We start from the raw sequence: 27715 nt of genomic DNA, 5'->3' as shown, positions 1-27715 counted from the left end.
TGAGAGCTGGCTCCAACCATGCTTGTCTCTAGACTGTCTGATTATAAATGATTTTTGTTTTCTGATTCAGGACTTGTTCAGCCTCTTCTTAAGCCTCTAAACCTTACAAATTGACAGGTTTCCCCAAATGACCATGACCACTTGCAGAAGTTCCAAAATTGTTTCATTTTCCCCATGTTTTACGTGAGTGCCTAGATGGTTTCTGTGAATGCTTAGCCTGAGAGCTCAGGCTGTGCATTTTTTTTTTTTATCCAATATCCTTAAAACTAGAGATGTCCTAGATTGCTGGGCTTTTTGGATTTTGAATGTTCATATAGGCATTACAGCACAAGGCTCCCTAATCTAAAAATCTGAGATCCCAAACGCTCCAAAACTAGAAGCTCAAAAGTTTATATGACTCCAAAAGTTTCAGTTCCGTGGGCTGACAAGATGGCTCCTGCATGGATGTCAGAGGGCAACTGGTGGGAATCAGTTCTCTCCTCCCCGGGGATTGAACTCGGATCATCAGGCTTGGCAGCAGGCACCTTGACCTGCTGAGCCATTGTAGCAACCCCTCACCTGTGTTTTCTGATGATTTGTTTGATGCCTTCAGCCATGCTAAGCAGCATTCCAGGGACTCGCATCCCAGGTCACTGGGAGTAAAACAAGCTGAACTTGACTTGTACTGCTTGAGGCTCTAATGTACTGTAGCCTCCTTCATGCTCTCGAGACTGAAATAGTGAACTTGACAATCCCATCATGAACCTGACTCAGTTTGTGCAAAGTTGATAGTCTAAAATGATTACAGAAACACCCAGACGGTAAAACATAGACCACGTAGTCTTTACACTACTCTAGCTTTTCAACTTCAGTGCTTCTCTTCATCTTGTATCTCGATTGACATGTCTTTGGCTGGGTTTATCGTGTCTCGCTGCGATGGTTGCAGGTGCCCACTCAGCCAACACGGCCTCCATACATACGTGTGTGCACCTAAGTGCACATATTCTATATTCTGCCACCAGCTATTTGTCTCAACGGACAGATGTGCTCACATCACTCTCAGGTCATTCCCATAAGGCTCTCCCATACTTGAGTCCTGTCTGTCAGCTTTGTGGGGCAGGTCAGTCATTAGAACATGGAAAAATGATTCTGTCTTCATTTCATCAAGAATTTCTCTTAAGTTGAGACTAAAAACAGAACACTTGAAATCTCAGATTCATAAAGCACAGCGTACCCTGGATTCAGAGAGTCCCAGGATGGCAGCACCCTAGGGGTGGCTGATGTGGAGGGTGGATCCTGAGGGTAACACTCAAGGAGCCAACCATGTGTTAGGCTTGACTTCTGTTTTGTGATCTATGAGTGCGCCAGGCTTCCCAGCACACTAACAGTGTTTTTATATAATCCTGCCTTATGTACTAAATTGGTATCTAGTGGTTTTTTTTATTTATGGCCCATTTTTTTTTCTAATCACTCATAATAGTTGTAATGTATGAAACCATTATACATGTTACACTGTCCAGTGCAAAGCTAGTCTACTCAGAGGAAATACAAAGATGGATTTCTGAGAGCCTTGGGTCACATTTCTGTAAGCCAGTACAAAGCCTTGTTTCATGTGCGCTTAGAGACTCCTGGCTCAGGGTCCAGTCAGCCATGCTTTAAGGGTAGAGATAGGGTCTGGGAAATGTGTTGTAACAGGATTCTGTCAGTGTATACTTGCCTGCCTCAGATGGCTACAGCATCACCAGCTGTGTAACCTTAGGGTGACTGCATGTTATTGGTTCATTAGCACTGAATTCACTAACACTGCAATGCACACCCGTGAACAGCCTACCTAACACATTGTTTCTTTTGGGGGCACTTTGGAGTTGTCTAGGAAGATTAATCAGCATCTCAGCATTGTATTTCAGCCCCACTTAGAACCATGAAATAAGTATTTGAAGGCACAAAACTATGAGAAGTATGCTAAGTGGACCAGCAGCAATGCTTGCTCAGTGTCTACTATGAGAACCAGAGCCAGAGGCAGAGTGTCCCTTATCCTACCTCACCCGGGTCCTGCTTGTGTTTGTGAATCACTTTGTGTGTGTGTGCTTATGCATGTGTGAGTGAGCATATATGAGTTGATTGTGAGTGTGTGTGTATATATATATGTGTGTGTATATGTGAGTGTGTGTGCATGTATGTGTGTGTATATGAGTGTGTGTATGTGTGTGCGTATTTAATGTGTGTGTGTGTGTGTGTGTTACTTACAAGTATCCCATGTACTGCTTTGGGCACTGCAGATGACTGTGCCAGTTCTCAAATGCTGTGTAATTTGTAAATAAAAAGCTTAGCAGGCCGATTAGCAGGCCGATGCCAACCTGTTCTGTGTTCTAGAGAACAACTGCATGTTCTGTTGAGTTTTCATTCTGAAGCTAAAAATTAGAAGACAGTCCCCTTGCCTTTGCTTGTGGAAGCCTAGAAGACCTGGGGCAGGTCGCTTTGGACGTGTCACCTGGAAGTCTGATTTCATGGACTTCACCATCACTTGCAGAGTGACACAGTTTATCTTGTACCCTGAAATTACCGTCTAGGCAGTAAAGGTCAGAGTGGCTTTTGAAGCACCCTCCTCAGGGAATGTCTCATCCCAAGGAGTCACCAGAACCAATGGAGATGTGCTCGATAGCCCACAGTCCGATGTCCTTTCCCTAATAGGGACATGTACCCACTCCAGAGTGGCTCTCTGTTAGTGTGAACCCAGCCAGGACATTTTCCTTGTCTGAGGAGAAAGTCCAAGGAGATACATGGAAGACCCACAGTGGATACAGGATGCACTCTCAGTGCAGTGTCTCTGGAGAGCTTTGGTGTGGGAGGCTCAGTGAAGACATGAGTGTTCTCTGACTTTGTTCACACAAAACTACTGGATTCAGTGCAGGGCATTTCCTATTGTTAAATACCAGTAAATTGAATTAAATAAGGAACTCAGGTGGGTTTTGTGTTGCTTCTGTCTAATGGAAGTTGTAATCCTAAGCCAGCTTGCTGGAGTTATTATTATTATTTTATGTTTTAATTGTGGCAAAATACATATAAATTATAAAACCTTTTGTCTGTAAAATTTTTTGAGGCAAGGTCTTGGTAGATAGCACAGGCTGTCCTTGAACTCATGGTCCATCTGCCTTCCTTGACCTTCCAGATGCTGAAGTGCAAATGCACACTAGCCATACACCACCACAACCCAACATTTTAGCCACATTTCAGTGGCACACTGTAGTTTGTGTTAACTATGGATTGTTATTCTGTTCTGTTACCACTAAACCCTTTTTCATCTTTCTGAACTGAGACTATTTACCACTTAAATCTTCCCATTGTGCCTCCTCTCTCTGACATGTAAATCTTCCCCCGTGCCTCCTCTCTCTGACAAGTAAATCTTCCCCCGTGCCTCCTCTCTCTGGCAATCATAGATTTGTGTTCCTTCTCAATAAGTTTGACTACTATAAGTATCTCACATGTGTAGAATCATGCAGTGTGTGTGTGTGTGTGTGTGGTATGTTATTTCATGCTCAAGGTTTTCTGTATGTAGTGTAATAATGTTCTCCTTGTCCATTATATATCCTTAGCATTCATGTCAATGGACAACTGGCTTGTTTTTTCCTTTTGGCTCTTGTGAATTACACTGCCATGAATAGGGACTGGGACCGGTTTTAACTCTTCATTGAAAAGCCCATGTGCTCTATCATAGGACCAGGCAGAAGACTGTGAAGAGCTATTGCGGATAGAAGAGGATGCTCACTGGCACATGGAGGATCTGTGAGTGCCAGAGCTGGGTCATGGGTCACCATTCCTCTTCAGATACTCTGGCAGCCATGTCCTGATAGATTTTGATCTACTTTTCTTAGGGCAAGCCTAGAATCTTCCCCAGTCATACAGATATGAAGTTGTCAGTTTTCCTATGACTCTTCTTACAGTCTTGGGTCATATAGTCAATCTTCATTTGTACATAGACTGGATAACACATACAGTTGAAGTTTATTTGGCTTGCAGTTATTGGTTTAGAAGTCCAGAATCAAGAGGCTGTGTCTAGTGAGAGCTTCTTGGTCCATCATAACATAGCAGAAGCTGTCCCATGGGAAGAGGATATGAGAGGTGAAGACAGAGCTGAGCTTCTATGGATAAGAAGCTACCTCCTGTAATAATAGTGTCCATTGTTGCCTTGGGGCTTCCTAGATTCCCTGATCAAGGTTCTATGCCTAACACTGTTCTCTTTGGCATTGAGTTTTCTACACATAAAGTTTGGAATGTACATTCATACCACAGGACAACAGAAAGTTCTACTTCATTGGCCTTGAGTTTTACTTGAGTCTGTCAATAAAAAGTTTAACAGTGAGAACATCCTCTCCTTTCCTTCCATTTTCCTTGAAGAAGCCAATAGCCATAACTAATGTCTGGAGAGCCAGTCCCTTCAGCCATGGTCGCCTGCTTCAAATCTTTGAAATGCATTTCTCTAATGTCCTGGTTGCCAATCTAATAACTGTCATAGCTGGCATATATTAAATTCTGTATGCCTGGCACTGTTTTATTTCCTAGGCAGCAGCCCAGTTAATCTTTGTAGCAGTCTGTTGTTTTCCATATAGCAGATGATGAATTTGGGGCCTAGATTGGTGATGCCTTTCTGTCCAAGGCCAGAGAAGGCTAACATTTGACCTTGAGGAATCTTGTACCAAGTGAATCTCTCTCTTTTTTTTTTTTCTCTACTGTATATCAGTATACAGTTTACTTGGCAAGACCTCCAGGGGAGCAGATGAGTGTCTCAACAGAAAAGGAACCTCTTACATGGAGTTGGCTTGGAACCTGTAGCATTGGGTAGATGTTTGGTTCATAGGTTTTTGCTGTCTGTGGTGTAGGATGTATGTAGGTTTTGATGACCTTCCACTATTCTTTGTGGGCATTATTTTTTCCTAAAAAAGGACTAGTCAGATTGTTAATTGGCCTGCATTTCTGTAGCAAGAAGAGTAGCCAAACTGTGATCAAATTTCTCTTGCTGGGAAGTCCCTCTGTATCACTCTATCTTACTAGCTCCTTGTTGGATACACTTCTGAGAGGCCAAGGAGGCTTGACTCAGTGTAGCATCAGAGAATCATGAGGGAGGAAAGTGAGGCCAGATAAAGCTTTGGAAACCCCGTTATCAGTTTCACATCTCTTCCCAACCCTGACTCTAAAAGTCAGGATTATCTGTGGAGCTTCCTAGAGGGCCCGTCTTTACTTGAGATTAGATTTGCTTAGGTGTGTTGGGGGCTAGTTCCTTTCATAAGCTCCACAGTTGATTTTCCTGCATTAATAAAGAATCAGGCCTGAGAGCTGCTGTTGTACACTGAGCCCCTCACATGGAACAGAGTTGGAAGCCTTGGTATTGATACAGCTCCACTCTGGGGAGCCAGGCTGGTCTTATAGGAATACCCAGTGTCCTTGTCTTTTGCCTGGCTGGCCATGGAGCAAGTGGAAGCCTGGGAGCCTGGAGATGAACTGAGTTTTCGCTGCCCAGGGACTTCTCCCACCTCCATAGCACCCACCCACAGGATACTTATGTGTCTTCATTACAGTCCTGAGTTTGTCAAAATCCTTATTAGAAGATTGATGGGGTTTTGTGAGGCTGCACTTAAGATGTCTTGCTAAACGTTCTGCACTCACACTTGGTTTTATGTTACAGACTAAATTCATCCAAAGACCGGGATCTGGATATAGCCATAATTGAGCAGCTGAGAGAGGCAGAGCTGCTTCAGGATCCCATCAGGTACGCACGTCTGTTCCTGGCCTGGGCCTTGTGTGTAAATGAGGGCTACGAACTTACTGAGCACATTATGGCAGTTATGTCACCGTCTAAACCATTTAGACCAGAGTTGGTCTGTATGTAACCACGAACAAAGTGAAGTCCTTTAGTTGCCTATTCCCCAAGATCCAAAGTAAAAGGATCAAAGTTCTGTAGCAGTTGAGACCAGTTTCCTGGTCCTAACCTCTCGTGACATTCATATGGAATGGCTGGTTTCATTTATGGAAAACAGAAATATGGTAGAAGCACAGAATAATTTCTACTGATTTATAAACATAGAAGGAAAACCCTACTAAAAAAAATGGAAATTTAAAACTTCTACCTATTTCTGGTAGTGCCAGATGTCACTTCTATTTATGTCTGATAGTGTCAATATGTTTATAAAGGCTTGGGTTGTAGGTTCTTTTTTAAATTTGAATTGGACCCTTGTCAGGACCATGCATTGTACAAGAACTTCCCAACAGACTTCCAAGTGATACTTGACTATCATGCTAACCTGTCAACCGCCATGTTGACATCATTGTATGTTGGGAAGTTTCCTTTTCACTATGTTGGCTCCTTCCTATATTTGTTCTTTATTTTAAAATAATTACCATAAATTTGACAAGTTTAATTTTTTTCTGGTAATAATCTTGTGGACCAAGGAATTGTTAATTTTAAATATAGCAGTATAAGTCAGAAAAACTTGGCAGTTGAACCTAAATGCCATCAGTGGTATAGAGTTAATACCTGAGCTGCTCTGCTTGCTGGATCATGACTTTATCAGACATTATCATGGTCTTTCACACATAAGTTGGAGTTCAGTAAAAAAAAAAAAAAAAAAAAAAAAAAAAAAAAGCCCTGGTACCCCATTGTGAGAGCCACTTGCATTTGGAAACTTTTTCTCTTAATCCCAAAGACAAGCTTTGCTTGTCAGTTAAGGGTTTCACCTGCACGGAGGCCCGTAGAATGAATCAGATGTTTAACGGTTTCACTCCTGTCTGTTCTCCCTCCTCTTTAGTCTAAGCAGAGATATCACAGAGAGAAGTATTTTGAACCTGTACCCCATGGACTCAGGAGAAGTCTCAGAATTCCCTGATCCTTCACTCAAGTATGTTCACCTTTTATAATTCAGTACATTTTCTCTTTTTAAAATGATGTGATTGTGTTTCAAAATCCACTTTGTCTCTCTTTTCTTCCCACCTTCCTACAGTGGCCAGTTTCAGCTGGAGACGTCTCCAGACCGTGAGGTAAGGACAGAGCTCGGTGTTGCCTTGGGGGAGGAAAGTAGTGGTATTTGTTCATGACCGAGTTTGTTATCTTTCCTGATTCTCTAATTTTGTTGACTATTGTCCCCCCACCTTCCCTCAAAGATGAGTGTATTAGTCAGGGTTTCTATTCCTGCACAAACATCATGACCAAGAAGCAAGTTGGGGAGGAAAGGGTTTATTCAGCTTACACTTCCATGCTGCTGTTCATCACCAAAGGAAGTCTGGACTGGAACTCAAACAGGTCAGGGAGCAGGAGCTGATGCAGAGGCCATGGAGGGATGTTCTTTACTGGCTTGCCTCCCCTGGCTTGCTCAGCCTGCTCTCTTATAGAACCCAAGACTACCAGCCCAGAGATGGTCCCACCCATAAGGGGCCTTTCCCCCTTGATCACTAATTGAGAAAATGCCTTACAGTTGGATCTCATGGAGGCATTTCCTCAACTGAAGCGCCTTTCTCTGTGATAACTCCAGCTGTGTCAAGTTGACACACAAAACCAGCCAGTACAATGAGAGTTGGCTTTTTTTTTTTTTTTTTTTTTTTGGTTAGATTCTCTAAGTTTGTTTGCCAAAACAGACTCACTTTGTCAGGCATAAGAAACAGACTCACTGCAGTGCATAAGAAACCAGTTCTGGCTCAGAAATGGAGGGAGGCCCAGTTGATGCAGACTAAATTTGAGTTGAGAAAGAAGTCTGGCTAAATGAAGGGCCCGAAGAACGTCATCAAAGGAACTGAGAATGTTTGGGAAGAGTAAAAGAATATATAGGGAGTTGGGGGTGGTGGTGTAGATGGCCATTCAGGCGTAAAAACCCAAGTTCAGACCCTCGGCACTGCAGCCTGTGCCTGTGATTTCAGTGCTACAATGTGCACATAGGAGCGCCTCTCAGGGTAATTGGTTGGCCAGCTTAGCTGAATTAAGAAGCCCCAGGTACAACTAGAGATTCTGACTCAAAAAACAATGAGTATATAGTATATATAGGTCCATACAGAACACAAAATAATACTATGAAAATCTGGTGGGAATATTTGGGGAGAGGATAAGGATAAGTTAGATACAGTCATGTGGAGTGAAATTTGGGGGGCAGTAGAGAAAACATTCTCAACATAAAAGTAGGAATGATCCTAGAGAAAGCTTATCCCAGCTGTGGAAAGATAACTTTGGGGTAGTAGTTAGGAATCACACAATCTGTTAAAGTTACTTTTCTATTGCTGTGACATGTGACCATCACGACAGGGCTCATGGCAACAGGCAGGCAGGCTGGCATGAGTAGTAGCTGAGAGCTCACATCTTAATCCATAAACAGGATACACACACACACACACACACACACACACACATGCAGGGGTCAGGGGGAAGGTGAGTGTAGGTTACCTGGAAGTGACATGGGCTTTTGAAACCTCCAAGCCTGGTTCTGTTGACCTGCCTCCTCCAACAAGGCCACACCTCTTATTCCTGACCAAATAGTTCTGCCACCTGGGGACCAAGCATTTAAATCTGTGAGCCTGTGAGGGGTATTCTGATTCAAACCATCTGATTTTACTCACTGGAGTCCGTAGGCTTGTGGTCCTATAATGTAAAATGTATTCAGTCCACCTTCAAGTCTCCATAGTCTCAACATAGTTTCAGAGTTTCTCTTGAGACTTGAGACACTCTCTTAATTGTAACCCCTTTAAAATAAAAAAGCAAATCACATAGCTCCAACATACAATGGTACAGAGTATACATGGCTATTCTGAAAGGGAAGAATGGTGTCATTGTTGAAGAAAGTGGACTGGAGCAGGGAAGAATCAAACCCTCAGCGGGGCAAACTCCAGATCCTGTAATTCCTTGTCTGATGTGAAAGAACTTAGATGGCTCTGCCTTTTCAACTTGTAGCTTGGACTGGTTCCATTTCCTGTATGAAGCATTCTCTGGCAGACATGTCATGGCTCTGCGGCTCTGTCCATTGTGCTGGGGTCTCCAACATGATCTAAGCTTCACTTTTCATGGCCTCATACATACAGTGGCCTTTTAAGGCTTCCATGCAGGAACTCCTCTCCCACATGTCCGACCTCAGTAGCTCTCCTTATCCATGGAGAAAGATTCCACAACCCCTTTAACCCTACATCCTTCATGATTCTAAAGCCAGGACACATGGCTGATGCTGCCATATCTAGCTGTCCTCTTTGGATGGAACCTGACTCCCTCCTTGAATTCTATTTACACTTTGCTTTCCTGCTTTTTTTAGGACCAGGAAATCTCTGAGACATTTTCCAGACTTTGCAGATTAGCTGGATAGAGTCTTGCACACCAATTCCCTTTGCTCCATTTGGCTTTGAGCATCTCTTTATCTCTTTCAGCACAAGCCTGGGCTCCAATGTTAAATTCCCTGGCACTCTTTCCCTTCTCAAACTGCACATGTTGTATTTCTTTTTGTCCTGCTTGCTTGTTTTTCACTGTAGAGTTTCATAAGAGTTACTACTAGTAACTATACAACAGGATGAATATGAAGCTATCTTCAGATATTCTTGGCCAGTGAAATTAGCCCTAAACTTTTCAGATAGCCTCAGGCAGCTTCTTAGGATAAGGGCAAAATGCAGCCACAGTCTTTGTCAAAATATCAAAATATGGTCTATAGTCCAGTTACTGATACTGTTCTTCTCTGAAACCACCAGTACTTGGCTTCCATAGTCCCATTGCTCTCCTCACTACTGTCTTCCAAGCTCCTGCTAGGATAACCCTCGTCAGGCATGCTTACAGCATCCAGCTGCTTTCCTCGTTCAAAGTCCCAAAATCTTCCACGTTCCTCTAAGAAACAGCATGGTCTGGCTTGTCACAGCAATAGCCCCCTCCCCAGTACCAATTTCTGGCTATTTTTCTATTGCTGTGAAAAAACCACCATGACTAAGCCAACTTACAAAAGAAAACGTTTAATTTGCTGCTCATTGATCCAGAAGGTTAGAGTCCATGACTATCATGGTGGGGAACATATGGCAGCAGACAGGCAGGTGTGGTGCTGGAGCAGTAGTTGAAAGCTTACAACTCAGTTCACAAGCAGGAGACAGAGAAGCTAACTAGTGGGAATGGAGTGGACGTTTGAAATCACAAAGCCTGCTTCCAGAGACATACCTCTTCCAATGAGGCCACACCTCTGAATCCTTCCCAAAATGTTCCACTAAGTTAGGATGAAGTATTTGAGTTTTTGAGTCTATGGGGGTCATTCTACTCAAACTACCACACTGCCTATTACAGTCTAATCCATCCCTCCCAGGGAGTGGGCTTAAACTGGCCTATTGAGAGACTGAGATTCCCTACAAACCAGCATCTGCACTGGATCTGACCGCACATGCACTATGAAGTAATTAAGCAGGTTTACACTCAACATGTCTGAGTAAATGAAATGAGGAAAATAAGAAGCATAAAGGAGAAAGCTAGGTTTGCAGAGATTGTGATTGCATTGTTACAGACAGGGACTGGTAATTATGTGACATGGCTGCCCTGACTGTATTGCTAACTCTGTCCAACTTAATTAACCTCTCTAAACTTCACTTTTATTTTTGGTAAATTTCAGTCTAATAATAGCTATTGTATAGCTCAAGTGAGATGATTCAGGAGAAACCTCTCAGCAGTGGGCATGTAAATGCTAGCTGTTATTTTTCAGCAATCTTACTGTTATTGGTGTGATCTTTAGACAGAATCACAGTGTGGTGGACACGTCAACAAACCAGGGTTGAACATCAGGAGACTTTTATTTGCAGGGTTCCCTTTAATGGTTTCCATATGCTTTCTGTTTGAGAATATTTGTTTCAATGTGTAGACTAGCTTTTATTTTATTTTATTTTATTTTATTTGGCATGTATGAGTGTTTTGCTCACATGTGTGCTCCACAGACATGCATATGCATGTATGAGGTCAGGCTAGGGCATCCCATCCCTCCCATCCCTTGGAGTTATACTTGAGTTATAGATAACTGTTACTATGTGGGTACTGGGAGTTGAACCCAGGTCCCCCGAAAGAGCAAGTATCTCTCGCCAAAGACTCAGTTTTTTAAAAAGTTGCATATATAGAAATATTTTTAACTTTAAAAGAATATAAAAATAAATTTCAGGGTCCTATAAAAGTTATAAAAATGTTATCTTCCACTTTGCAGGTACAGGTTACCTATCCTTAGTATGCAAATACAAGATGTTACAAAACTCAGAAGTGTTTTTAGTAATATTAGAACACCACAAATATAAACCTTTGCACTTGCTCTCATGAGATAGGTCACAGGTAAAACACAGGTGAGCTTGAAAACAGAGCATAAAATCCCCTCACACCCTGTGTATAAGGCATATTTGAAATGAAAACCAACTGTTTAGATTCAGATCCTGTTTCCAAGCTCCTATCTGCATTTGCAGATAATTTGATCCCGTGTCCCAACACTTCCAGGCTCTTGCCTTTTGGACAGGGAGATTCAGCCTGCATGGATGTTTACCCACACTAGCTGTGTTATTTGGTCTGTCCGTTTTCCTCCACATCCACCATTTTTGAAATAGCTGACAGTGTAGACACCACTTCCCTTACTGCTCTGCATTTCAGTTACATTGTGTAGAAATAGAGATCCATCTTCTGTAGATACATTTCAGGATTCCGCTTCCTTAGTGTCTGCTGATGAGCTCTTGTTGGTCTGTTGATCTAAAACAGTTCTCTGAATTTTCCTGTCCCTTCTTTGCTGGCTCCTTTGCTTTGTAGATCCTTTTCTGAGGATGGTGATGTGATGACAATGAAGTTGTAGAGAATGTGGGCCTTTTTTGTGTATGTGTTTTGAAATAGTATGTCGTGTAGCCCAGGCTGCTCTAGAACTCTGTGTGGCTCGGGAGATAACCTGGAACACCTAACCATCTTCCTCAGACCTCCCAAATTCTGGGATTATAGGCATGTGCCACCAGAGCCCTTGCCAGGCTTTTCTTTGGAGACAGGGTCTAATGTAGCCCAGGCTGGCCTCAAACTTGCTGTGTAGCAGGTGGCTATCGTGAGCTTCTGTCCATTCGGCCTCTGCCTCTAGAGGGTAGGGATTATAGGTGTGCTTCACCACATCCAGTTTATGTGTTGCTGGAGATAGAACCCAGGACATTGTGTGTGCTGGATCTACCGACTGAGCGGATTTCCAGCACCTAGCCCTTTCCTTGTCTTGGGGAATATGCTTCCTTTAGTGTTTGTCTGACGTTTCCTCTTGATTGAGGGTCTGCATTCTTATTTTGGATATTGCCTTGGTGCTGTTGCATGCTCTTCCCGGGCTCTCGGATTTGGAGGCTTGCTGTGTCCTTCTTGCCCCCGTTGCTTGTGTTTAGTTGAAACACTCCATTGTTATCTGACCCCATTTTATTGCTATATTATGGTTATTTCATTTTTCCCACATGACCAATGAGAAGTCTCTGAAGCGATGTTTTAGCTCCTGATGACTGTCCTGCTGAATGACTTCAGGGTGAGGAGGACACAAGATTTCAAGATTAAAAAAATCCAGGGCACAGTTCAGACATTTGTGTCTCTGTTGACAAGTGCTTATTCCTAATCGGAAGAAGAAGCCTTGCTGGGTGCCAGGTTTTGTGCTTCATGTTTTATAGGCCTTATCAACACAGGCCCTTTTTGATTTATAATGGGTTTCTGGTTCCAGTCATGTATTGCTGTTAAAACATTAATGTGAAAATGCATTTAATCTACCTACCGTAGTGAGCACTGTTGCTTTGCCTAGCCTACCGCTAATGGGTTCAGAGCGTTTACAATAGCTTGCAGCGAGGGAAAATCATTTAAAATTATGCCTGCTGTATAGTAGTAATCTAAAGTAATTTATTGAATGTTTTACTAAAAGCATCAAATAAGTGGCATGGCAGCCTGGAACACCTGGAACATCAGGAGGCTGAATTTGGAGGATCAAGAGTTCAGTGGTAGCTTTGGTTACAAGACAAGTTTGAGGCAGGTCAGGGTTGTGTGAGACTCTTTTTACACCAGAGTAAAGCAGACCTTTTCCAAGTCAAACCTTCATGAAATCAGGACTTTGTATTTCCATCTCCTCAGTAAGTATGCTCTGGGTGTTGCTGTGTGTCACTGAGGAAGCCTTGAGGACCACAGAGGTCGTTCTCTTAGCAGCGTATATTCCTGATGGATGTTAGGAAATATAGGAGTTAACGTGACCTGTTCATGGATGCAGGACATGATGCTCACGGTTGAGACTGGCTGACTTGTAACATGGTAATGGATAGGCCGGCTATTCCATCACATTATATTGCCTCTTTGTATTCAGTTTGTCACACTCCAAACCTTATTGAGAGCTGATGGCTTGGAACCTCTCCTTAAAAGCTTTGTCTTAGTGGAAGGCAAGAAGCCAACATACTTATGAGTTCATGAGCAACGCTTCTAGAAGTGTGGAAGGAGTTTGGAAAGGCTAGAAGAGGATGGGTATGTACCTAAATATACACTGAGCCTAGTTCACGATTCAGTCTGCATCTAATTTTCATTTGGTTCCCTGCACAAGCCAGGGGCTCAAGCCTGTCCACCTGGAAGCGGTAGCTGCACTCACTTCAACTTCCTATTCTGGCCAGGCCGAGGCAGGGGCAGCCTGTCTGGCTGGGGATGGTGTAATTCTGCCATTGAGGGCAGGAGGATTCCAGTTTCAGGGTGAACCTGGACTGCCTAGTGAGACCCTGTGGAGAACCAACACTTACTTGTTTCCAAGATTGCCAGAGCACAAGGAAGGAAACGAAGCTTCTAGGGGTCAGAGGTTCCTGAACTCCTCTCTGTTCAGCTGCCAGTGTTCTCAGGTTATAATGCTGTAAGCTTGTGTCCCTTTGCTTTGGTGAATAACCGTGCTTGCAAAAGGCATTCTTGTATACCTTCTCAAGGGAGCTTTGGACCCATGACAGGCTTTCCAAAGGAAGGGATGGACAGCCAGCCTGATGCAAAAAGGAAGTCATGAGATGAAGGAAAAGGAAATAAGTTGTGGTTTCTCTAGGCCCCTGGTCTTGCACCCATGGTCTCACTTGTTATTTGGTCACACATCGACACACCCTTTCTCCAGACCAACAGTTGGTTGCCTACTTGTTCAAGGTGTGGCTTTTTTTGTTGTTGTGAAGGACGGATCGTGAGACCTATAAAGTAGCAAAATGGTTGAGTGAATAGAAGACGTTGGTACTGGAAACATTTCTAGTGGGTTGCCATCCTGAGTTGTTTGCTGCGTTCTTCCGGAAAGGATAGAGTGTATAACAAGGCGTGAGGACAGCTTAGTTTGTGGACCTGCAAGGGAGCACAGGTAGCCTGGGAAGATTAAGCACAGTGTTACTACCACTGAGAGGGGAGGCAGAGGTCATAGAGGGTCTGCCTGAATGTCATGTGACCTGCCTTAAACATAGTTTAGAAGACCGGCCACATGAAGTTATGTACCGTAGGTGTCCACACGGTGAGAATGCACCTCCCTTGCTTGTAAATAGTACTGAGGAGAGAGGAGTTTGTGAGGACAATGGGGAGAGTTGGTAGAAGTTCAGTTGGCTCTTCTAAGAAGGCCCTTTAATTGAGTAGGGACATGAATGACATTTTATTCTACATGCATTTCCCTTGGGTTCAGCACTCCTCCACACAATGGGCACCTTAGGTTTACACTTTTATGGTGGCATGTATGCAGGTGTTTATTAGCTATCCCCAAACTTTTTATTTTTATTTTATTTTATTTTTTGTTTGTTTTTCGAGACAAGGGTTTCTCTCTATAGTCCTGGCTGTCCTGAAACTCACTTTGTAGACCAGGCTGGCCTCGAACTCAGAAATCCACCTGCCTCTGCCTCCAGAGTGCTGGGATTAAAGGTGTGCGCCACCACGCCCGGCTCTTTTTTTTTTTTTGCAAACTTTTTATTTATTAGAGGGTGTATGTTAAGTCATGCTTGGTTCCTTAGCACCTCTCTTAACCAGTGACTGCCAAAGCAGACTGATAATAAACAGGTCACGCGAATGAGGTTTTTCAAGGTTGCTCAGGGTTCAAGCGTGTGTACCTACTGAAAGTTTCTGTATATTTTGGAACTACTAGTTTGGACCATTTCTAAAAACCCATAATTCAAATAGAGAAAGGAGCCAGGAGACAGTTTGGTAACCTGGCCAGGTAAGATGCACTCATAGGTACTGGGGAAAGATCCCTGTTTGGGGGCTCTCGTGTTAATCTGTGCTAGTCTTTAGATTTTTCTAGATGGATACAAGCTGCGTAGCTTTAGAAAATAGAAGGATGACCTTCTTAGCTACTTAACCATGAATTAATTCAACATTTGCTAGTTAGTGTGTGCTTCTGGGCCAGGGCTATGGCGGCAATAAAAAAAAAGATGTAGTCTTGCCTCCTCTTTCTCAAAATCTAATGGAACGTATACATTTCTCTCTCCCTTAAGGTGCAAAATGATCTAATGTTACAAAGTAATGGAAGCCAGTATTCTCCAAATGAGGTAAGCTTCCTAGGGGTTAATGGCAGCTGAGGTATTCCATGAAGACCAAACTGAACCATCTGTCCCAGAGTTGGATAGTCTGACTCCGGGATTAAAGAGTTAATGGGATTGTCTCTGGGGTCTCTCAATAGTTGTCACTCACTGTCACAAAATCACTTGGCTCTATACATCACTAAAGATTAATTCTGTGAGAAATGGCTTTTGAGATCTAAGGGTGGGATGTCTTTATGGAAAATGGCAGATGATCATTCAGATGACATTTCCTCAGTTGCTACCCAAGATGGTTCGACGTGCAGTTTCTGAGTGATAAGCTGCATGCTCAGTGTTAGCCGTGCGTCTCCGTGTTACTGAGGCTCCGTTAGAAGTGCTCTTGGAGCCGGGCGTGGTGGCGCACACCTTTAATCCCAGCACTCGGGAGGCAGAGGCAGGCGGATTTCTGAGTTCGAGGCCAGCCTGGTCTACAAAGTGAGCTCCAGGACAGCCAGAGCTATAAAGAGAAACCCTGTCTCGAAAAACCAAAAAAAAAAAAAAAAAAAGAAGTGCTCTTGGGCGTGCCTGCCCGTCTGCAGTCAGCTGTGTCAAATGAGAGGCAGATCACCGGCTTTGTGTCACTGCAAAATGATTTTGTAGTGAGCAAGTAAAGACTTCAATGCAACAACAAAAAGAATACCAGAAAACATTCTATTGACTACCTCTTAGAGTATTTACAAAATGTCTTTTTTAAAAAGCCAAGCTGTCATCCACCACAAGGCAGCCATAGCAAAAGCAGAGTTGTTTTATAATGATCACTAACCGTACAAGTCCATCTGCTTCTTCATTTCCCAATTGTTTTCTCACCCCACAGATACGAGAGAACTCCCCTTCAGTGTCTCCTACTGCAAACATCACAGCTCCGTTTGGCCTGAAGCCTCGTTCAGGTACGTTGACCTCAGTAACTAAAGTAACTAAAATGATTTCTCTTTGGCCTTTCAAACTTATTCAAGAATAATATGAGCTTTGCCAGTTCTAGTCAGCTGGGGTCCTGGCATCAGAATAGCTGCAGCTTGGTGATAAGGTTACGCTATGGTGTGGTCTGTGCTTCCAGGACTGGGCAGCTCGCCCTCTTCTGAATCACAGCAAAGAAAAGTGGCAAAGGGCAATGTAAGTAGGGAAGTAATACTCCCTTCAAGTTTTTAATCCGTGGGAATAAACCAGCTCCGCTTTACCCCAAAGGTTCCTGGTGCCCTGAGGAGGTTCAGGGCAGCCTGCAGGCAGAGTCCTCCCCAAGACGACCCCAGTTGCTTTCCAGGCATGGTAAGGGCTCTGCATTGACTCACACAAGAGGGTGAGCACTTTAAGGCTTGTATGAGTGGTTAGGAGTCGGGGAAACTTCTTAGAGAGGAAAACACCTTACCTTTTGACCTACTTGATTGTAATTTGTGTTACCACATTGACAAAGTTAATGTTAGCAAAGTGCAAAGTTACTTTTAATTTCTTAAAAAAGGGCCCCAGGTAGAAAAATACATTTCTTTCCACATTTCCAATTTTGGTGCTAAATGCCTTCTTTTAGGACCTTGTTTGTTTTTGCTTTTTTGTTCCTCTCGGACTTACTATATTTACCACTAATGCTTTTAAATAGGTTCTTACAAGGGTCCTGGACACATACAAGCACACCTGGTAGAGAACACAGGTGATCGTGGATTTGAGGCAAAGCATTTTGACAACAGTATGAGCGTTACACATTTCTGGCTTGAAATAAACATCGCTAGGGGAAAAACAAAGATGATTCGTTTATAGGGCAGATGGTTTGTTCTTGGAAGACATTGATTGATGGGCGCATGTGGCCAAGTGTGGAGGTGTCCTGGCCGTTAGAATAGAATAAGAGAAAATAAAAAGTTGGGAAATGGCTCTGGTATGATCAGAGTTTCTAGATCTTTCCTGTCTTGTTTTTTTTCAGTCCTAGGAATTAAACCCAGGCCCTTACACATGCCAGGGCCGTGCACTACCATTGAGCGGTATCTCTAGCCCTAGAGAATATGTTACAGATAGGATCGTAGAAAACTCAAATGACTGGCCCCCTAATGTAAGGAAGTGGGCATATACAGACAGATCTGGGGTACACCTCAATTATGCCCATAATCCCAGCTGTGTTCTGGGAGAAATGGAGGTCACTGCTATTATACCCCCCTGCTTTGTGGCTGGGGACAGGCTCTCTCAAGCCTTTGGACAGTTCTGCAGCATTTAAAAATGTCTCATAACTGAAATCAAAACGTGAGTGAGAGTCTGCAAAGATTAATAGCCTTTTGAGTGTTGGACTTTTATAATTAAGTTATAAAATGGATCCACAGACTTTTAATGCATATACAGAGCCTAGACCAAGCTTACCAAGTTAGAGATTGCCTTGAAACTGCAGTGTACACCATTCAGATTCTGTGGAGAGATGAAAAAGAAAGTATTTAGTTACTGTCTCAGTTCTTTAAAAGCATTAAAATACACAATTCCTCTATAGTCGTTTTGTTTCTAAATAACAGGTGCATGTATACATTTTGAGTGTTATCTAATGTGACCAGGAGTTCTGGGTGAATTGTGCAATTATGTCAGCTGACTAGTTGTTTAGAAGGGGTTGGGAAAGGGTATGTGTGGGCCTTTCTGCTTCCCGCTGCCTGAATGACGAAGTTCTTTCCTTCTGCTGCCATGACCCAACAGCACGCTAGGCTGCAGGCTCGCAGAACTGTTAAGATTAAGGCTATTAACTGCATGCAGAGTGTGAGCCAGTACTAACACTCGGTTTTTATCGTTCTTTTCCTTCCATGCGCCATCTCCCATTCCCCTCCTGTACTGTCCGTTTGAATTTAAACCCCACATAATGAAATCCACCTCATTTCCATACGAACCTCATGCCATGTGTGGAATGCTGCGGCCCCCTGGGTTCCCCCTGGTCCTTGTGCAACTGTCCACCTGGCTCTCTCACTCGTCTGCAGACCCAGCCCTCATTCTCCCTCCTATCTCCTTCAACACACTTACACAGGCACAAACATGGGACAACTCTAGCTACAGTGTTCCATCTGAAGGAAACAGTGACAATGGTAGGTGCTTTGTTGTCTCTTCTTCGATGTTCATGTAATAAGCCCGTGACTGTACTCCACAGGCCTCTGTGTGTACCTGGAGACAGGATATATTGCCCTGCATACTCCATACTCTGGAAAGCCTCTGAGGCAACGTCTAGACAAGTGCTTGTGACCTCTTGCCTAACAGCTGATGATGTGACAGTTGATTTACCTCGAGGCTGCTGACTCTGGGAGGATTTTTTTTTTCAATACTCTCTTGTCTACCTATTATGCTAGGGGTTTGGTTGGTTTGTCTGCTCGTCTACAAAGATTGAAACTCATGCATTTGGGTTATCTCCACTTGCTTCTGACCCCATAGTTAATGCTCTCAGAGTTTGTTTTTTAGAGTGTGGGTGTGGTGGTTCACTCCTGTAATCTCAGTGTAAGGGAGTCTGAGGCAGGAGGATAGTGAGTTTGAGGCCACCTGAGGCTATATTTTGGAGCCTTGCCTCAAAAAATAAGGTTAATCTTTTATTTCATATGTTTACCAGATGAGGCTTTTAAGGCAATTTAAAGGTACCATTCTAGAGTTTTGCACTGAAAATAATGTTAACATTGAGAAGTTTCTAAAAATGATGAAAAATTACTTTTCCTTTTTTTTTCAAAGGTTTTATACATTTTTTACTTACTTTTTTTGGTGTAAATTCACTCACATTAAAGGATCCTGAGTTAGTCTGAAAATAATATGTATAAGTGTTTAAAAATTGAGAACACCCAGTGAGTCTTACTAAGGATATTTTAATTTTATATCATTAAATATCTCAAGAGGTCCAAGGTAAAAATAAAATCATTTAGATCTATATACCACATATATTCTAAATCTCTGGTCTGGTTTAATGCTGGTTCAGATTATAAACATTTTACTTCAAAATACAAAGTGATAGAAGAAATACTAATTGGAACTGAGAAATAAGGTGTGAGACACAGCCACCATGCACACGGAAGCTGTTAACATAGGTTGTAACATAAAATGCTAGCTATGTATGCTATCTATGATAGCTTGGAGAATGTATAGTTAGAATACTTGCCATGATCTCTGGTTAAGATTCAGCTAAAATTTCCATCTATTAAAGAAGAATGCATATTCTGGCAGACTGAATCTACAAGAAATATTAGTACTTTATAGTTGTGTAAAACTGGTTCTCAACCATCTTAAGGTCCTGACCCTTTAATACAGTCCATCATGTTTTGATGACCCCCCCCCAAATCATTAAATTATTTCCATTGCTATTTCATAACTGTAATCTTGTTTCTGTTATGAGTCGTCTGTGTTTTCTGCCAGTAAGGGACTCGAGTGGAAAGGGATGTCCAACCCTCAGAAGGGTCACAAGCCACAGCTTGAGCACTGCAGGTCTCAAAATTTTTCACTGAAAATAGTCATGAGTTTTTAAAAGAGCAATCAGGATACAAAATCCCCTCCTTATGTCATCCTGCTTTAAATTCTGGGCACCGACAGAGGAGGAGGAAGAAGAGAAGGAGGAGGAGGAGGGTTAGAGAGAATTTTTCTTTCTAAGCTGTTCTTTGGTATAAAACCGGAAGACCAAGCTATGAAAAAGAAGTGTTTCTGTTTTATGAAATCCTGGCTACTATAGGTATAATGTTCTCTATTGGAAATAAGGCTATTATGAAAGATTCATGTGTGAGTTATTTTCTGAGGAGTAATATCTGAAACCAGAGGGCCATGTTTGTTTTTGTTTTTGTTTTTTTTTTTAATCCTGAAATGGTCTAAAGACTTTTAAAAGCAGAATTTCTATGCTGGTATGTGGCTGTGATAGAGCTCAGATAGGAAGTCTGTATTGTAGGTCTTAACTGTCACCTGTCAGACAAACCATCCTTCGTTGGACAGGTGAGGAGGTGATGTGGGCAGTACTGAACCAGGTCTTCTTTTTATTAAAAATTCTGAGATGTCCACAACCAATAACCATTATGAACATTTAAAAACAAAATAATTTGCATTTATTACATGGCCTTTTTTTTCCCCCTGTGTATAACAAATCAGGAGCCTAACCACATATACCACAGCAGTAATAAAAGGATTGTTTTCAGTATTCCTCTGGATCGGGCAACCATGTCAGATGTTTTTGATGGTTTACATTTTTTTCTTTATTTGCAGTTTGTCCAAAGTGTCACATAACCTTTTCAGTCCCCGTGCATGAGACTTGGCCTTGTGACTGCAGTGTTTCCTATCTCAGTGGAAAAGCTGAGGAATGTAGCCCACTCTCTGTGTTGTCCTTAACGCTTCCATAGAAACAGACTCTTCTACTCTGTGGGCTTTCTTGGCATTTCCAGAAATGCTTATCTCCACAATTGTGTTGTTTCTTCATTATCTGATACCACAGCTGTCCAGTCTTGCAAGCAAGATACCTTAGATAACCATGACGTTTCATTATTAACTTGGTCAAACTTACAGTATTCATCTCATTGCCCATCTTTGTACACAAACATTTCTCTGTTCATTTAAATCCCTTCTAACGTTCTGTTCCAGATTGAGCTCATTTTAAATTCACCATTGTCTTTGTAACGTGGTCTTCAAAGAGATTTTAAAAAAGAAAAAAAAATGGGGGACAGGCAGGAAGGACCTTGAATATTTGGAGACCCACAGTTTCTGAAATCAGTCTTCTGAGAGGGACAGCATGGCATGGATGTCCATCTGTGGCGCTGCCTGCCCCACCACAGCCTGGGGTGCCTTCACTTCCTGAGAACCCATCCTCTTCCCCTGCCCTAACTCTTGTGCCTTCATTTGTGGCTTTGTCTTCCCCTTTCCCATTCACTTGGAAGTCAAAAGCTGGTCCTGGCCTCGCTTAAGGTGTTTCCACCCTTTCATTCCTGGTGAATTGGTGGGCACCACTCTAGACTTACTTAGAATTGATCTTTGTGTGACAGTGAGTGAGAGGACATACATCTCCAGCCAGTTCATAGGTATCTTGGTTTCCTTGGTGATGACAGCATAGCATTGAGGTCTTATTCTCCCCAGTACAAAAATAAGGACACCGAGGGCATGGGAGCCCCTCAGGGACTCTCTGCTCTGGCTTCATGTTAGAATGCCTGGTCCCCATGTTCAGAGATAGTAAGCGACAGAGCCTAAGGATTTACCTCTTTGTCATTTATGTGTCCATGGTTGACAGAGATACATTGTTTATGTGCACATTGACACGTGAGTTAAATAAACTGCTCAAGATAATAGAAGGGCTATTTCAGCATTTGAAGGGCAGTGAATGGACCTCATTTACTTGGAGCTCCAGAAGGAAATGGATGAATTCATTTGCCTGATTTCTAACTCCTAAGAGTCGCAATCTAAAGCTTATACTTGTCACGGTATCCCTGCCTTGCATTTGAATCTATTAAAAGGCACTCTAGTCCACATTTTTAACTTGCAAGGAAGAGGGAGCTAAGTTTCAAAGCCCCGCGCTTCCACAGAGAAGCAAAGTGCATAGTTTTTGTTTGTTTGTTTTTTTGTCTCAGTGTCATGGTAAAGTTCACTTAGTGTGTGCTTTAGCACTGTGAGCTTTTTGCTTAGCTGAAAGGTGACACTTGGAGAATGAGTTTTGTGTGCATGTTTCGTGCCCCTGTTAAGTGCTTCCCTATGCAAAGCGTGCCTCTAACATTACAACCAGACAGTGTCTGCTGCTGTGGAACCTAAATTGGGAAGTTAATGTATTCAGACCTGGAGAGTAATTTGGGATTTTTTTTTTCTGTCAGAGGAGAAATTAAGAAATGAATCACCAGGGCAAGGTCATTTCTGCAAAGATGAGTTTCAGATCCTCACTCCTGCCTTTCCTGAGAGGTTTTGAAACACACGTTTCATTTACTCCTCAACACACATGCGTCTCAACACACACAGCTTTGTGGGATGCAGAAGAGCCTGCAACTGGGCTCTTGCAGAGCCATGGATGTTATGGGGTAATACAGAATGATAAGTGCCAAGAGGCACGCAGCTAATTATCTTTGGGCATTCACAGGAAGTAGAGATTATGCCAGCTCAGGGATACAGTGAAGAGACCAGAGACTTTCAAGGATGGAAAGATCAGCAGAGTCCTCTGTTTGCATGTCTCAACCTCCTCAATAGACCATGTTTAGAGATTGTCTCCTGCTAAGTGAGCTACAGCCAGCAGGTCTTATGTCCTGTTGTCACTGTTAGTGACGTGCCCCTTAATCATTAAACAGCTCTTGAAATGCAATGGTAGGGAGTTAACATGAGTCAGAATAATTCTCATAGGCATCAATTCCCTGAAGACTTGATCCAGAAAGAAGTAAGCTGGCAGGCTTATTAGCTGAAAGAGTTTCCTTAAAGTTTTTCAAACCGTTCACAGTAGTTATAATCAATTATATAATTTTAGTGTATATATACATATGCTTCTCATTTCTAATCACTGCATGCACATTTGAAATATTTGTTTTAAAATAGAAACGACAGCTGAGAGACCTTCAACGCTTGGTGATTGCTTGCTATTCACAGACATCTACCCCAGTGGGCACTTTTGCTTTTTTAATTTGCACAGGACTTTAAAATAAACAGGCATGCCAGGAAATTAAGAGCCAGACCTGATGGTATCACCCTGATATCCCTCATACATGCTCGAGTGTGTGCAGTTACACCAGAAATTGCAGGTCACTTAACTTCCTCATATTTTCATATTCAGAATGAAATCGTCCAATAAAAACATATTGAAAGTATTAAGCATGCCGTATTAGATAAGATTTCCCCAGAATAAAGTCAAAAGGGAAATGGCCTCCAAAGCAAACATCAAACTGTTAGAGTAGGGTCACGGCGCCCCTTGGTGTCATGTGTGTGCACTACCAAGCTCCATCCACATTCCTTGACTTTTTTTTGGTAAATTCAATTAACATCTTTGGGAGGAGAGGTTGCTTTTGGGTTTTACATTGTATTTTCTTTTAGTTGCTAGACTTCCACTGGCAGGTGGAGTGTGCTCTCCCAGGCTTCTAATTGTCCTTTCTCCATCACTTTCCTCTCGGAGCCCGGCTGCCCCATCACCTCACCCTTCTTTCGTTAGTTTTGCCTTTTTCCATTCTTGCTCTGACCAATCTTACTTCCTGTGGGCTTTGGCTCCTGTGGGGCCTTGGTGAGAGACTCCTGAGTGGACAAGCCTTTGGCTTTTTTTTACCAGTGACCTTTTGGTTCACTTCCATCCTGAGACGGGGACACAGCCTCCTTTCTGTGGCTCTGGAAAGCCTTGTGCTCATGCACTCAGCCTCATTCTCTGTGAACTGTGTCAGTCAACGATGGCGTCCACCTCATCTTCCCAGGCATCTTGGTTCCAGCATCTTTGAACCCATGTAGAAAGAAAACTGGAAGACAGAGATGGATACAGCCTCACAGTGCTGGGTAGTTAATTACACGAAGCATGCACGGGCCTTTTCCTCCATGTGTTATACTTGTGAGCCATATTTACTCTTCAAAGGGTGACAAACTGAACCCTTGTAAGAAATGGCCAAATGAATGTTGTAGGTCCTTTGTATTCAGCATCATTTCTATGACCATGGCTGCAACTGCTGCAGTTGGGCGTCCATTCCTCTTACTTGGGGTGGTGGTTTCTGATATAGGAGTTCTTTGCACAGACTGTTTGGAATGGCTTTGTCCTACCACCACCTCCTAGCCCCATCTAAACATCTATACATAGAAAACCAGACCATCCCACTCCTCAACAGCCTTGTGTCTTCAAGCAAAAAAAAAAAAAAAAATCTCTAAAAAGAAAAACTTAAGACTTCTGCTAAAATGAACACACACACCCTCCCCTTTTTGATACAGGGCCTCTCTGTCTAGCTCTGGCTGGCGTATGATTCACCAGGGTAGTCATTAACTCACAGAGATCTGTCTGCATCTGTTTTCCAAGTGCTGGGATAAAAGGTGTGTGCCTCCCTACCCAGCTACTAAAATCATTCTTTACATGTAGAACATCTTTATAAGACTGTAAATCCACTTTTATTTAATTTTCATTAGCTTACATCTGTGGGGTGTGGCATCCCACAGATTTTGTGTCTGCTGCCCTTTGCAAAGAGATTGTTTGAGAATTTGGTGCAAACTACACCAAGGTTTCCCTGGGCCAGAGTTATCTTTCCCTAGATCATTCTGGTTTTGTTTGGTTTGCCTCTAGGAGTCCTTGGATTGTGTTTTACTCTATATATCTAAGTACATCTCTTACCTAAGGAGAATTTAGTTTCATCTCCGGCACACACACCTTCAACTTTATGAAGAGCTGTGCTCTCATTAGCTACTGAGACCTCCCTTACAACCAGCAAAAATGTCCGTGCACACACAGCCCTCCTCATACACTTGATTTTTAGACATTCTGTTCCTGGCATGGCCCTACAGGTGCAAAGATGGTGCAAAGCCACATGTAGAATATATTTTAATCATCCCAATTGATGTTATCACCTTGAAGTTTAGAGCATATGATTTTTGCGAGTTTTTTTTTTTCCCATTGTTCATTTGTTCTGTCCTGCTCTGTACAGTGCTGGGTTTAACTTAAAAAGAGATGTATTTATTTTTATTTTATGCATATGGATGTTTTGTCTGTGTGTGTGTGTGTGTTTACCATGTGTATCCCTGGTACCCTCAGAAGCTAAAAGAGAGTGTCAGATCCTCTGGAACTGGAGTTAAAGATAATTGTGATCCACCATGTAGGTGCTGGGAATTGAACCTGGGTCCTCTGGAAGAGCAGACATTGTTTATAACTGAGGACCTATCTTTCTAGCCCCGAGAGTATGTATTTTCTTAATTCCTTCAGACAAAGCAATGTTTTCAGTCACTGCTCTGTAGGAAGCCTAAGGCCCTCAAGCCAGTGGTGATAAAGTCCCCTCCAGTCTGGCCAGCCTTTTAGACTGTCACCTGCACTCGAGCTGAATGTTTGAACACCTGGCCAGTGATGGGACAGAAGGCAGAATATGTGGTTCCACAATAGCATCAATTCTAACATCTTCGTATTTGATCAAAACTACTTAATTTAAAGAAAGAGAAAACATATGATTAGAATATCGATTAGAACAGAAGGTAACACTGGACATGATGACAGATGATGGCTTTTGTCTGAGTAGTGACAGCATAGCCTCATCTCCACTCCGATGAGACCCATCTCTCAATTCAGCTTATTGTCAGCTCCAACCCAGTTCTGCAGTGCATACAAACCAGAAGGGTAACTCAGGAGACTATGTCCCTTAGCTCATTCACAGCCAACTCTTGCTATGACTCTGGAATTTCTCTGTGACAGTGAATGATAAACAATCTGGACTAAGAAAATAATTTATCTGAAATTAGGAATAGCCCTGTGTGGTAATACAGATTGATTTCTTTTTCCATTTCTATTGAAGTGTTTCTAAGACCGCAGAGAAACTTGGAATCCATAGACCCACAGTTTACAATCCGGAGGAAGATGGAGCAGATGAGAGAGGAGAAGGAGCTGGTGGAGCAACTCCGAGAGGTACTGGGCGTGAGCGTGATGTGCAGAATCAAGCAGCACTGTGTGTTGGAAAAGCTGGCCTGGAAGCCTCCCTTGCGCACCATCCCAGTTTCAGTTCTGCAGCTTCTAATTCAAACATTTCAACACAACCGTATCTGTCTTTATACAGAGGGTTTTTTTTTTAATACTTGAGATATTTAATGAATGTGAGTGTTTTCCAGACATTCACTCTATGTCTGGGGTATGCATGTCTATGTGTGAGAGTGACCATGTATGTGTGTGTGAATATGCACATGTATGTGGAGGAAAAGAGATAACCCGAGGTGTTATGTACATTTTTGGTTTTGGTTCAGGGTCTCTCTCACTCGCCTGGACCTTACTGACTAGACTAATCTGGCTGGCTAGCAAGTCTCAGGATCCTCTAGAATCCACATGCCCAGCGGCTGGGATTACAGGCATACACTGCCATGTCAGACTCTTTGGGTTCTGCTATCAAATTCACATCCTTGCAAACACTTTCCTGACAGAACCATTGCCCCAGCTCCAGACATTCTTATGTTTGTCCCCTCACTGAGAAGAGCACTACATACTTGCAGGTGTATTTACCACCGTAGCAGCTGGTTCTTTCTGCTTCCCATCCCCAGAGCATCGAGATGAGGCTGAAGGTGACCCTTCATGAAGACCTGGGGGCGGCACTCATGGATGGTGTCGTCCTCTGCCACCTGGCCAACCACGTCCGTCCGAGATCTGTCGCCAGCATCCATGTCCCCTCACCGGCTGTTGTAAGTACAGATAAAGGAAAATGGCATAGAATGGGCTCTGTTTGTACAGAGTTGTTGGTTAAAGATGCCAGTGGGGTCTCCAGGAACCTGACTGCCTGGACCCTTTCTGTTGGACCCCACCCACACAAGTAGAAGAACAGAGCAAAGCAGGGAAGCAGAATTTTCACTACAGGAAGACTATTTTCAAACAAGTATGAGAAAGGCAGAAAAGTAACTGTCTCAGGTGTGGATTTTAAAGACGTTACTGATGAATATTCTGGGTTAAAGGCTAGAGCACAGAGATTTGGCCCTCACAAAGGGATATTTAAGCCGTGAGGTCTCTTCAGAAGGCTGTCTGGTTGAGGGCTGTTTCTAGGTGGACTCTCATGCTTTTCTTCTCACTAGGGTCTCACTCTGTGTTCACAGGATAGCCCAAGTTAGCCCTGGGCATGTAAATCTCCTGCCTCATCTTCTCTGTTGCTGGTTGGGGTCTCTTCTCTTTCTTGTTCGTTGAGGGTTTTATAGTAGCTTATGAAGATAGACAAATGTATAAAGCATCCTTAATAACCTATCCATTGGGGCATCACTCATCTGGTTCTTCTCCTTCCTCCCCATCCTCTCCTAGGGATCAAACCCAGGGCCTTTGCTCTCCCCCCACCGCCCCCGAGCTATGTATCTTAGTCCTGACCCGTGTCCTAGATACCACAGAGCCCGTGGCAGGTGAAAGAACGCTATGGGGTCAATTTGTGATCCTGTGTGCAAGACTAGAGGAATCAGAGACAGCCTTGTCTTTGAAGCCCACGTAGGGTTACATAAACAAGAGCAGAAAGAGTTTATGTAACAGATTGGGTGCATTAGGGAAAGCTAAAGAGCTTAGGGGCTAAGATTCGAGGTTAGATTGAGATTCCAGATCTGTGCCTAAAAGCTTTGGGCAAGTTGCTACCTGTGTTTAGCTTGCTACGCCCTTCTCTGAAATAGACCTGCTCTTGAA

The 27715-nt window shown here is 42.9% G+C and overlaps 1 protein-coding gene across 7 annotated transcripts in view; it reads left to right on the top strand.

Annotated features, from left to right (window-relative positions):
• Lrch1 (leucine rich repeats and calponin homology domain containing 1) overlaps window positions 1-27715 on the top strand; it is a 185794-nt gene that overhangs the window by 134395 nt on the left and 23684 nt on the right. For 3 of the 7 annotated variants that reach the window (XM_085828771.1, XM_021181693.3, XM_085828772.1), the window contains exons 10-18: window positions 3695-3762; window positions 5660-5743; window positions 6780-6869; window positions 6972-7008; window positions 15409-15462; window positions 16307-16379; window positions 18423-18527; window positions 25875-25984; window positions 26608-26745. In XM_085828771.1, coding sequence (XP_085684897.1) covers window positions 3695-3762; window positions 5660-5743; window positions 6780-6869; window positions 6972-7008; window positions 15409-15462; window positions 16307-16379; window positions 18423-18527; window positions 25875-25984; window positions 26608-26745 — 759 coding nt within the window. Of the gene's footprint in view, window positions 1-3694; window positions 3763-5659; window positions 5744-6779; window positions 6870-6971; window positions 7009-15408; window positions 15463-16306; window positions 16380-16674; window positions 16756-18422; window positions 18528-25874; window positions 25985-26607; window positions 26746-27715 lie in introns of all 7 variants that reach the window. The other 4 variants (XM_021181695.2, XM_029468714.2, XM_021181697.2 and 1 more) reach the window with 2 other exon arrangements.

Source organism: Mus caroli, unplaced genomic scaffold (assembly GCF_978045245.1).
Source record: "Mus caroli unplaced genomic scaffold, Mus_caroli_1 scaffold_12, whole genome shotgun sequence".
NCBI classification, from domain to species: Eukaryota; Metazoa; Chordata; class Mammalia; order Rodentia; family Muridae; genus Mus; species Mus caroli.
Note: the sequence above shows the minus strand (reverse complement) of the source record. Positions and strands in the feature narration are given on the sequence as shown.